The sequence below is a fragment of the Lepidochelys kempii genome, chromosome 14 (genome assembly GCF_965140265.1).
Source record: "Lepidochelys kempii isolate rLepKem1 chromosome 14, rLepKem1.hap2, whole genome shotgun sequence".
Classification (NCBI taxonomy): Eukaryota; Metazoa; Chordata; order Testudines; family Cheloniidae; genus Lepidochelys; species Lepidochelys kempii.
Window position 1 is genome coordinate 14,023,055 of NC_133269.1, and position 12,557 is coordinate 14,035,611.

The following is a 12,557-nucleotide window of genomic DNA, read 5'->3' on the forward strand; positions in this document are numbered from 1 at the left end:
CAGGGGACAGGGAGCGGGGCAAGTTGGGTAGGGGGTGGGGTCCTGGGGGGAAGTAAGAGTAGGGGGTCTCAGGAGGGGGTGGTCAGGGGACAAGGAGCTGGGGGCAGTTGATGGGTTGCAGGTTCTGAGGGGGCAGTCGGGGGCAGGAAGTGGATGGGGGTCAGATAGGGGGTGGGGACAGGCTGTTTGAGGGGGCACAGCCTTCCCTACCTGGCCCCTGACACAATTTTGCAACCCCGATGTGGCCTCGGGCCAAAAAGTTTGCCCACCCCGGTCTAGTTTATTATTTTATTAACAGGGGTCGCACTTGCCTCGTTCATTATGTTGATCTGCGTTTAATAAAGCAATACTTTGTTTCTATTGTAATAAACATGTACAAATGTTTTTTTATTTTTTTTATTGTTAAGTCTGACTCCCAATGACTCAATGCATTGCCACTTCTTATGGCGAAAGGTACAAAAAATACATAGTGTGGCACATCCCTTAAATCCGAATTTTTTATACGGAACCGGTTGTTAAGATTTTCGCAGCTCATCACTGGTCGCGACCCTGTTTTAATGGGGTCTCCAAGGCTGGCTTACACTTGCTGGGGCCCTTGAGCTTCGGCTTTGCCCCTGCCCTCCTGGGGGGGGTGGGACTCGGGCTTTGGCCTCCCCACCCGGAGCAGCGAGGCTTGGGCAGGCTCAGGCTTTGTTCCCTGCTCCTGGGGTCGTGTAGTAATTTTTGTTGTCAGAAGGAGGGGACAAGGAGCATTGTCCCATTGTCAACCCATTGTCACTGTGCAATGAAGTTTGAGAACCCCTGTACTAGAATGCATCAGTGATGTAATATATGAGAACATAAAAATCATCTATGCAGGGTTCTAGGTGCCTTTGCCATATATTAAAAATACAAACTAGTACAAACAAAAATAAATGTACTAGCCTCCTCAAAATTAGGAAGGGCAGCCCCCTGCTCTTGAATTATGTGTCGTTGTAGTTATGCTATTCAGCAGCAAGTGCTGTATGCTGAATGTATGACAGGGTATGATTGGAAGTAAACAAAAGAGACAAAGCTGGAACTCAAGCTGTGTGGAAATCTGTTTGTTCCTGTAGTTGTTTGTTTTCTTTAATAAACATTTTCTCCTTAAGAGAGGTGATAACTCACTCCAGCCTTGATACGCAAATATCAACTCTCAGTGCTCCCCTTCCTCTCCAGAAACCTGGACCAGAGGCAGAAGTTGTACTGGCAAGACAGTTCCCTATATTAGACTAAGAGTGAGAGTGAATTCCGTGAAGCAGGTTCCCTCATGGGTCCCTGTCCTGGCAGCTCCCTCTATATATTGCAATCACTGAGAGTATGTGGACAGGGTGAGTGTCCTCTCTGCAGACTCTTTTCTGATGCAGATGCTGTGTTTGACCCCATGATTTCAGTAGAATTGTGCTTCCTTACACCATATGTTAACTTGGCTCTTTGCTCTGTCACCCCTACATCTCAAGACAAGTTCCCCCCTCCCCCGTATGTTCTTCACATTCAAATTCTCCTGTCTCACTGACACAAACTGTTCATTGGGGAATTTTGAAAAGGATTCAGACCCCAAACCCTGCACAGGATGCAGAGAGAGAGAGACTCCTGCAGGAGACTACGAATGGGGGAAAAACCCTTCAGCGCAAACCACCTTTTCCCCACAACCATGAAGGCTACAAATGCACTTTTTAAAAGATGAAAACTCACAAATCACATGACTCCAGGACCCAGGTCTTTAAGAAAACTATCAAAACATCACAAGACTCCCAATAAAATTATAAGAATTGGCAACCCTCTTATCTTCTCCATCAACAACTTTCTCAGGAGACTGATTTCGATGTAGGAACAGATTCTGCACAGCTTGTCAGTCCCATCTTTTGTAGGGTATAATCACTGCAAGGGCATATTTGGGGCTTTCAAGCTCCCATAGTGAAGCCAAAAGAGCTTGTGAACTGTGTAAACCCAATAACTTCAGTGTATTTCCAGTGATCCACAAAGAGTCTGTGAAGGGACACACACTCATCCTGTTATGGAGGAGGTTAACCAGCTCCTCTGGGCCTGCTCCATGCTAATGAGATGCACCTGCAAGGTTTGTTCAGCCTGGAGGGGGAGGACCTTAAAAGGCAGGAATTCCTCACAGGAACGGGGGTGAATAGGAGGAAGGCAGCTCTGCCCAGGGACTGCTGGAGACAGAGTGAGTCCAGCTGAGGAGGAGACAGCTGTGAGGCACACTGCTCACGAAGCTGGGCTGACCGATAGTAAAGCAATACGCCCCGGGGAGAGGGGTAGAAGGCAAACCCTGCAAAGGGGCAATAGACTCTGAGAGACACAGCTCTTAGAGATGACTCTCTAGGGGCTGCCTGAGAGACTGGTCCTTGGTCCTTGATCCAGCCAGACCTTCCCCACCTTGCAAAGGGAAGGAAAGAACAGGAGCCAACCCCAGCTTGTTGGTTTAGCCTGCAGAGAACTTCCCCAAAGGCTGCCTACTGGGGGAGAAGAGGGGGTAAATGATGGACAGTGGGACCTGTGGGGGTCCAGGAAGCCTGTCTCCTCCTCCCGCACAGAGCCCATGTCATTCTCACCTTTAAGAAGAATCCAAAACAAAACAGGGAGAACCCTCATTGTCCACCTGGTTCCCTCAGCAGGTGAATCTCTTGTCACAACAATCTGATTAATCCAAGATAGCGCAGGGATCTTCTTTCTTTTGCCACTGTTGAAAATGAAACCCTGAGGCTCCCTGGCCAGTTCTTCAATTTGGAGTTTCCAGATTTCTCAGCTACCTCACTTCTCTAAGACGGTCCTGCGAGTGTACAGGTCTCTCTGAGAAGTTGGGTCTATGCTGAGGTTTATGGCAACTGGGGTAACAACAGCGAAGCAGCTGCACAGGTGCAAACCCCATATTGCCAACCTCAAGTGTTCAAAAATTAATGAGTCAGGCCCCAAAAAATCATGAGGCTGGCTTAAAAGTACTGAGTACATGTGACCTGGATGCCCCATGTTGGCAACTGATGGAGGTACATAGTTACAAGTCTATTCTCAGGGACTTGTCTAAACAGGCATGGTTTCCCTGCGATCACCCTCTTCAAGATTTCACCCAAGAGGACCACATTTAGTCTGTGCCAAAATCTAGAAACTCTCCAATCGTCGTGGTTATTGCAGCTAACTCAGTCGAGTGAGAACAAGTGACGTCTTTTGACCCAGCCCAGCCAGGTGTTGACGCTCTAGACAAGGTGCAGACTTGGGCCTTTACAAAGCGCAAAAGAACTCAAGAAAATGAACTTGAATCGGGGGACCATTGTGGGCAAAATGAAGTTGTAAAAACCACCCAGGTTATGAAAAGAGACTCTCTGGAACTGTATAAAAGGAAAAAGAAGGACACAAGATGGTAGCTATTACAGAGGTGACACTGGGCCAGCAGGAGTGTCTTGTGAAAGGTGGATTCCAGCTTTATTAACTGCACAAGCACTGTATGGACTGACCATCGGGTGAGAAATACTTTCTTAGACGGGAAAGGAACTTATGAATAAGCATAGGCTCTAGATTACATTTTATATTTTTCTTTTGCCCGTAGCCATATGTTTCCAGTCCCTGTATTTGCTTCTATTTGAATCTTTATGTTAAGCTGCTTCCTCTTCTGGTGCACAGCTCCAAGAAAAGTTTCACACTCTGTGACTAAACCCAGAGCCTGTTGGAGTGTCTTTGGCCTCCTTTCATTCATCTTGATCTGCAGGTCCAAGTCCAGCTGAGCATCTCTAAATGGTCCATTGCCAATTGATCCTGGAAGGCCATGGTGCTAGCTGAGTATGTCAGGAACACAAGTCTCTGCAGGTCTTCCACCACTTCAGGTGGGGTTACTACTTTCCCTCTCCTAGCTCTTAGCTGTGTCCGAGCCAGCTCAGATTGATGGCTAGCTCCAAACCACGTGTCAAGGGCTTGTGCCAGGTTTGGAAAACTCCGTCTTTTTTCTGGGGGTAAATTCTGCAGCACCATCAGCGCTGGGCCACCTAAGTTGGCTGCAAGAATACCCACCTCCCCCTTTTTTCTTGCCAGCCATTCATAGTGTTTATGATGTGGAACTGAGCCTAGACATGGGAACCACAGAGACAGACACCTGCAGGAGATTGTCCCCTAAGAATGTGGCGAAAATAGTTTGTTTACATGAGAGGAAAGTCAGGCCCACTCTGTGGACTTATGATGTGGGCAGAGCTGAGGGATGCATCCTTCTTCTGCCGATTCTGACCCATTCCTAAGTTAGGAGAGGGGCAATTCCTCAGCTGTAACAAAACACACACAGATGTCACCAGTTACTGGATGAGGAAATTGGATACTGGATGCTTTCTGTTCATACCTGTCAGGGTGCACAGCTGTTCTGCTGTGTATGTTCCTGATCAGGGATACAGAGCAGTGAGGATGTCTCCATATTCACCACCATACTCACCACAGTCATATACGGAGGGTTCGGGTCAACGGGCCCTGCTAGTGCAGCCCAGACGGTTTGGGGGTGTGTTCTGGGTAGCCAGGCAGGAGAGGAAGCGGTCTCAGCAGAGTTGTTACCTTACCCCAGTCACAGACGGATGCCATGGTTGGGGAATGGGTGGACCATTGGGTCCCTCTCCCACAGTGCACTGGGCAGCAAAGCAGTGGTGGTGCCCCAAGGAAAGTATGCTGGACCAGGGACAGACCCAGTACAGTTTGCCCCATCTCCAGAAGGATGGGGAGACTAGAAGGGACCATGTAACTTGAGCAGTTGCAATCTCCCTCCCAGGCTGTGTGGGGCAAGTCAATAACTCACTGTCCCTTACTCTGTGCTCATGGTAAAGCTCTGACAGTCCCTGGGGAGCAACAGAACAAGACAGCACTGGGAGCCACCCAATGGAGTGTCATGGTGTGAATGTCAGAGGCTCTCACCATGTCTGTTTGGCACCATCTCCCTGGAGTTCCTCCGGTACTGTATGCTCACCCAGATCACAGCACAGACTATGCACAGGAAGACGGGGACGATCAGGAACAAGGGATAGAGGATGTTGGGTTGGGATCTATGCAGTAGAAATACAATAGAAACTGTAAAGCTCTGTAGATTTGACTCAACTCCTCCCTCTAATACGTTCCCTGGGTGCTCTCTGGGCAAAGGTGCAAACAAAGCTTCACTGGGGAGAAGAGGTATCACCTATTGCCTCAGCACCCGGTCCTTATACCAAACCCCAGCACCCACCTCTACTTATTCATTTATCCAATCAACAATAATCTGATGTGACTGGACTCGGACAGTCCCTGTCTAGGGCTTCTCTGCATCTGGAATTGCCATTGTCCTTCATGTGACTCCAGCCCTACTGAAACTCCAGGTTCTTGCTGATAAAAGCAATGTTAGTTTTTCTGTGGGATGTTATCACCAGTCATGTCATTATTCTTTGTTCCTCCATGCACAGGGAGGTGATGCAATGGTCACATTTTGTGATCTCTGTTCTCTTAGCTGGCTATAGAGTCTTAAAAACTCATTGATAGGTTCATGAGTTGATTATTTGGGGGGCTGGGGAGGACAATGAACAAAGTGGGTTTCCATAGATTCATGTAAGGGAAGTTGGATCCCAGCACCAACAGAATTCTCCAGAAAGTTACTAGGATCCAATGGAAAACCTCACTAGCATTCACTGGCTGGAACTACTGAGATGCTGCAGAAATCTTGGGGGGAGGAAGAGAGCCGAAGGACCCTACACACCACAATTGACTGCACCGGGGGGAAGCCTACAGACCCGTACTGTGCTTGGATGTCACTGCTGTCCAAGGAGCTGTTACTTGAGGACGTCCATGAGCTAGAGATATGGTTTCCAGTGGAAATCTGTGTGAAGGCAGGAGCAGCTGGCTGATCTGTTGTCTGTGGTGCCTTTTCCATTGGGATTGAAGGAGAAAGAGCTGCAGCTAAAAACAGAAATTCAGCACAATTAAAAACACGCGCAAACACAAACGTCTCCACCTTGCCCCTACTTCCCCAACAGAGCCTTCCATGTATATCATCATGGAGTATGTTTGTCATGGAAACGACACACTTAGTCCTGACCCACATCGGAATCCAAACTGTAGCATTTTGTCAGGGCTCCTGAGATCTAAGGCCTTTTGTACCAACTCTTGGAGCGATGGAACGCTGAGCTCTGCACACGTGTGGCTAACTCAGCGAAGCTGGGAACGTATGTCTAACTTTTCAGGACAGCTGCTCTTTCAGTGAGACAAGGATCTGCAGGAGCCACGGTGAGTTTGGCCAGCACCACTCACCCCTTACATTTAATAGGATCAGCAGTGGAGGTGTAGCTGTGTCGGTCCCAGGATATTAGAGAGACAAGGGGGGTGAGGTAACGTCTGTTATTGGACCAACTTCTGTTGGTGAGACAAGCTTTTGAGCTACACAGAGCTCAGGTACTGTCAGTCAGAACTTGTATTTAGCTGTGCCACTCGGCGTACCTTTCCCAGACCCGAGGAAGAGCTCTGTGTAGCTCGGCTGCTTCTCTCTCACCAACCGAAGTTTGATCCAATACAAAAAAAATTAATAATCTAGTGATCCCTCCCACCTCATTTACATGCTCCATGTCTCTCTTCCCCCATTTGGGGAATTGTCCCCACCCCCAACACACCCACCCCCTTGGGGAATGACTCCCCCTTCCCTTTGGAGAATTGCCTCCCCATCCCCCTTTTCTCCTGCCCTCTCTCTGGCTAAGGTGGGGTGGGGGTGGGGGCTGGGCAGGAAAGAGGAGCTCAGTTCTGAGTGGCTTTAGGGCCTCAATCAAGAGCAGCGCTGCATGAAGGGTGCTGCAGGGCTGGAGCAAAGAGGCTAATGTACCTGTTTGCAATCAGACGGGAGTTCCTTCCCCACTGTCCCCAACTAGCTGGAGCCCTTTGAAGGAGGCAGGAGCAGTGTCTGACTCCCCTGGGTTAGAGGAATGTCTTCAGAGCTACAGACAACCCTCCCTGCCCCATCCATCCCTCCTCCAGCGTCCCCTCTCTTGTCACTGCCATGGGGGAGCAGAGGAAAGCTTTACCTGGGGAGACGATGACTTTGACGGAGTCCCTGGGATTAGGGAGGCCAATCCTGGCTACCCCACAGAGGTAAGTCCCCGCATCTGCCAGCGTCAGGTTCTCCAGGGTAACTGTGATAACGCGCTGGGTGTGATTGTCACGGATGGAGACTCTGCCCCACGTCTCCTCAGCCTCCGACCCCTTGGTCTCAAAGATGAGGTGATTGAAACACAGCACAACTTTGCGTCTGCACCAGAATTTCGGATAAGCCTCATAGCCTGCCCCGTACCGGCAACGCACAGACACCGAGCCGCCCAGCTGGCCATGTGCTGTGCCAGGGCCCGTCACTGCCCAGCAGCCTGCGAGAGACAGAGCCAAAGAGAGAAACTGAGAATCCTTCTAGCTGTGAACAGCAGTGCACTGCAGCCAGTGCTGGGGGGCAGCGGATTGTGGGGGATGCTTGAGCATTTGGAATGTGTGTGTGCAGCAGGAGGAGCAGAGCTGGGAGAATTGGCAGGGGCAGGGTCTTTCCTAGCCCCAGTTGGCTGGGAGTTATTTTAACTCAAGGAAGGACATGCTGGAACCCTGCAGGAGCAGGCGTTGCCATTCAGCGTTGCTTTGTCTTTGCAGTAAAATGAAGTAAATTAGATCTGGTTTTCTCTCTCAATATTGCTGGCTGGAGACTGTCTGGAGGTCACTCCTTCCATACAGGTTGCTCATATCTCGCTTTACCTTCTCTATTCTCTGGGGAGAGACACAAACCAGTGGCTTGTCCCACCACCAGGGTCAGTTACTGAGTCAAGGGGAAGAGGCGTCTCTGCACAGGGACTGTCTCTAACCTTTTAAAAAGCTGACTTGGGAGCAGGAGCAACTCACGTGCTCCACAGCGCGGGCATTTACACCAGTGCAAAGTACCGTAAACTACGATCATGCTGATGTTGTAGCCTTTTACACCCACTTTCATTGACGTAAATGCCTATGCAAGGTGCAGGGCTATGGTGAAGTGGGCCCGTCATTCCACGCAGGGGTGGTGCACACATTAGCTCACAGTAGTATCTGGAGCTATGATACTTAACTGCAGCCATCGGTTAATAGCTCAGTGTTACCGAATCCAAGCGTTCCAAAATCAGGTCAGTCCCCACCCCCACCTCCAAGCATAACAAGGATTTAGGAATCAGCAGATTTTAAACATAATACATCAGTGGTTCTTTTTTCTTGGCTTTCTGGATTTGAGTCTTTAGGTGGCATTTGTGGCACATTTTCAAGTTTTTCTCTGCAACCACAAGGGCTAGAAACATTATCATTTTTTCTTCAAGGAGTGCTGAGATTCTCACACATTCACGTGACTGTCTGGGCTGCGTCTTAAAGCAAGCAAACAGATACACAAGACTAGACCTTTTTGTGTCTTCTCCACAGAAAGCTTTCTTAGGATACAGATTTCAAATCTTTACTTCCCTGCATGGTTTGCAAGCTCCATCTCCAGTAGGCTGTAACAATTGCAGGAACCTATCTGGAGCTTTCCAGCTCTGACGGTGAAACTGGGAGAGCTTGTAAACTGTGCAAACCCAATCACTTCAGTATATTTCTAGCAATCCCCACAGCGCCGACATCACTCTCACCTGGGAAAAGAATCCAAACCAAAATGGGGACAATCCTCATGGTCCTGGTTTCCTCTGCACAGGACTCACTCCCTGGGAAAATCAGGTTTCTCCGAGACCTCTGGGACCCTTCTTCTTTTAGGCCAGTTGACGATGAAACCTGGAGGCTCACTGACCAGTTCTATAATCTGAAGTTTCTAGATCTCTCAGCTGCTCCACTTCCCTTTGAAGAGGCTGGTGTTTCACGAGGGAAGGAAGTTGCTCCACGTCCATTCCCTACGGTGGTGTTTGCTATTTGCATTGAGGAGGAGCGGGGACACAGCATGAAATGTGGCTTATACCAGAGGCTGATGGGAAAACTTTAGCCACAAAATACACAGATCATATGATGGTAGATCTCTGAAAAAAAATGTTACTAATTGCAACACAACCTAGGGTTTAGGTCACAACCTCCAATTAGACACCCCTACCCCCTCCCAGTGGAACCTGGTTGGTTCCACTGCAGGGACCCTCAGAGAGAGAGACCCTGCTGCAGCTGGCCTGTGCTAGCTAACCAAGGCTAAGGAGCTCAGGCTACGGGGCTGTTTAATTGTGGTCCAGACATGTGGGCTCAAGCTGCAGCCTGAGCTCTGGGACCCTCCCACCTTGCAGGGTCCTAGAGCCCTGGCTCCGGCTCCAGCCCAAGCCTGAAGGCTGACACTGCCGTTAAACAGATCCCTAGCCTGAGCCCTGCGAGCCCAAGTCAGCTGGCACAGACCAGCCACCAGTTTTTAATGCTGTGGAGACCAGTGGTTCTCAACCTGTGGCCCGCAGGCCGCTTGAGGGCCAGTCAGCCCACAGCTGTGGCCCATGTGACATCCTCAGGGCCATACAGGTAGGATATATATTGTGTGGATGCGGCCCACATAGCCACAGAGAGCTACATATGCGGCCCACAATGGTAAATAGGGTGAGAACCATTGGTGTAGACATACCCACTGAGGCGTCCGCTCTCTGTGTGTCCATCACTTATTATTTCTATGTGGCAGCACTGATATTGTCCCCTCTCCCCAGCATTCAAAAATCATGTGTAGGTCTCAGCAACCATGAGATTGGCTTTAAAATCTCAAGAGCTTTGGTTTATTTAAAGATGTCTTTTGGGGTGCTTTGTTTATCTTCCATTTTTTGAAACCTGAGGGTGCACTCGGGTCACCTTTTCAAATTTTTCTCGACTGTAGGGTGGGCTGGAAACGTATTGTTTCCTTTTCTAAGGAAAGCTGAGATTCTCCCATAATCCCAAAAATCCAGGAGCTGGAACTTTAAAAAAAGCAGCAAATGTTGTGAGAGTTGCACTAAAATCGTGAGAGTTGGTAACATTGGGGCAGCCAAGTGGATCTGGTGGCAGCTGTGCAGGCAGTGGGGATCAGCATGGAGGTGGTGGAGGGGACAGAGTTTAAAGAAGAGTGGAGCTCCTGTGGCCAAATAGGGAGAAGGAGCAGATTCCCCGCCCCCCGCCATCATTACTCACCCTGGGGTTACTAGAGGCGCTAGAGGATGCGTGGTATGAGGGCCCCCAGTGGTGCACATGGTGGAGATGAGGCTAGGAAGGAAAGGCTGGAGAGCACAAGGGGAAAATATGGAAACTGCAAGGGAGAAGGAGAAGAGGGAAAGTCTCCAAGTATGAAGACTGGAATATACCATGCTCCTCCCTCAACCCCTCAGTTACTGTCTCTCTTTTCTAGAGGGGTGTGTGTGAGAGAGAAAGGATGAAAGTAACTCTGAGTCCAATTGATAAGTGAAATGGGTCAGATAAAGTCACAGATTTGAAGGCAAAACCATGAACTTCTCAGCTGGAAGGAGCAGAAATCACCCCAGCGAAGGGCAGCTGCATCATCTCCACAAATGCCCCTTTCTCACTAAGCTGTTTCCTATCTTTTCTAAAATGCCTCAAAAGAAAATTGCCTCCCTTTGGGACAGTCACATTTCCTGTGGGACTTTGCAGAACCTTCAGCTTTTCTGAAACCTGAAAAAAATATTTTTCTCATTGGATGTCTCATTTTCTGTTCTGTGTTCTCTCCCACTGCCCCTTTTACACAGTCTATAAACCAGAAGGTGGAAATGAACAAGAAAGAGAGTATGTGTAACCAACAAGCTGCTGGGGTAGCCTTTGAGATCTTATCCACTTGATTCCCAAGAACTCAGCTCGACTCCGAATGCATCACTGAGGTTTCTTTATTGGCATACAATCAAACTATACTTGAGGTGATTAGGCTCAAGTGTAGAGGGTGGGAACAGGGTATACCACACATCCAATGTACACAATCATGACTCAGCTTCTGAAAACACTTACACTTCATACTACTGGTTAATAGATCAAACCATACACTATGATTGGTCCACTTATTTTTGTACCCAATCCCTGTCTAGATCGTGAACTGTACACATGCTGCAAGCAATCACATGTTGCCTACTATCCTACTATCTCTTTTCTACTAGCTTTGTCTTTTACATATTTACAAGGCTACTGTCCGTTCACGCTTTGTTCATTGTTTCATGCTCTTGCTCAGAACAGACGGACATGGACTACAATTCAATGTGTGACAATTTTGGTCACTGTAATGTTACAGTAATTTAATGTAAAATATTGTACCTATTTACTTATCTAAAACATTAAAAATTCTATCCAGGGCTCCAGGTGCATTTGCCATAAACTAAAAATACAAAAGAGTACAAACAAAAATAAACACAGCAGCTTCCCAAATCTAGGAAGGGGTTAAAAAGAATATTTGACAATTATATGCGTGCTTGCAGTACCATCATTCACCCAGTAGGTGTCTGTGTGAACTGTACGTTGTTCCAGAGAGGGTGTGGGGCTGGGTAAGCAAGCAGGCAAGCTGGGACTCAAGCTGTGTGGAAATCTGTCTCCCTGTGCAGTTGCGTCTGTTTTCTTTCATAAATGGCTTCGCTTTAGGAAAAAATGTTATTCCATTAGCGTGACCCCGTGCCTCGATGCACAAATCCCAGTTCTTAGTACAGCCCAGCTCCCCAGAAGCCTGGAAAATGAGATGGCCTTTGCAGTGTCAACAGATCTGGGAGGATCCGAATCAAGGGAATTCCAGGTACAGGATCCCTTCTGGAGAACACCTGGTGGCAGCTCCTGCTTTTCACCTCAGGTCACTGTGACTATGTAGAGCCCAGCTGACTCAGGGGCAGCCTCTGTCACTGCTGGCTCTGACCTTGTGTTTGGTTCTGGGACTTCAGCGGAGTTACACTTGTTTAAACCAGGCATGAATTTGCCCCTGGGCTCTCCAACCACCTGATAAGAACCTAGGTACCTGGGTCTGGAAACCATCGAGACAGACACCTCCGGCAGACTTCATCCTTGGAGAACGTGAGGGCAATAGTTTCACTTGACAGGAGAAGAAAATCAGGCCCATGGTGTGGGATATTCTGCGCAAAGCTGGAAAATGAATCCTCCGTCTGCCGGTTCCGATCCGTTTCTAAGAGCTAGCAAAGAGGCAGTTCATGAGCTGCAACGAAAACAAGGACACCCCCAGTGACTGGAGGAGAAACACTTCATGCTGGGAGCTTTTTGTTCATAGCCATCATGGGGTGAGTCTGGTTCTATGAATTCCTGATCAGGGCTATAGAGCAGCGAGGATGTCTCCCTATTCACACACAGACTCATCACACTCCTATGTAAAGGTTGAGGTCAAATCATGGCCCTGCTAGTACACCAGGGGGCCATAAGGGGGTGCAATTTAGGGATCCATGCAGGATTGGAAGCAGACGCAGCAGAGCACCGGACAGGTCGAAGCTAAAGGTTGGGGAATGGGTGGATCATTGGCTCCACCTCCACAATGGACCTGGCAGTGTAGCTGAGCCGATTCACCACTGGAAGTACTCCGCATCAGTTATAGATCTGGAGGTTTGCGCCATCTCTGAAGCAAGCGGGGGGGAGAACGGAAG

General features: G+C 48.8%; 1 protein-coding gene across 2 annotated transcripts; it reads right to left on the reverse strand.

The window, feature by feature from the left end:
• Positions 1-3,471: 3,471 nt before the first annotated feature.
• LOC140897475 (CMRF35-like molecule 2) lies at positions 3,472-8,750 on the reverse strand. Of its 2 annotated transcripts, none has more exons than XM_073310207.1 (5): positions 8,631-8,750; positions 7,035-7,370; positions 5,763-5,922; positions 4,915-5,042; positions 3,472-4,280 (listed from the first exon to the last, which is right to left on the reverse strand). In XM_073310207.1, exons 1-5 carry the CDS (start codon positions 8,668-8,670, stop codon positions 4,258-4,260), a joined length of 687 nt encoding a protein of 228 aa, XP_073166308.1. In that variant the 5' UTR covers positions 8,671-8,750; the 3' UTR covers positions 3,472-4,257. The 2 variants fall into 2 exon arrangements, with proteins under 2 accessions (XP_073166308.1, XP_073166307.1); XM_073310206.1 differs by having other exon boundaries at positions 5,757-5,922.
• Between the last annotated feature and the right edge of the window lie 3,807 nt (positions 8,751-12,557).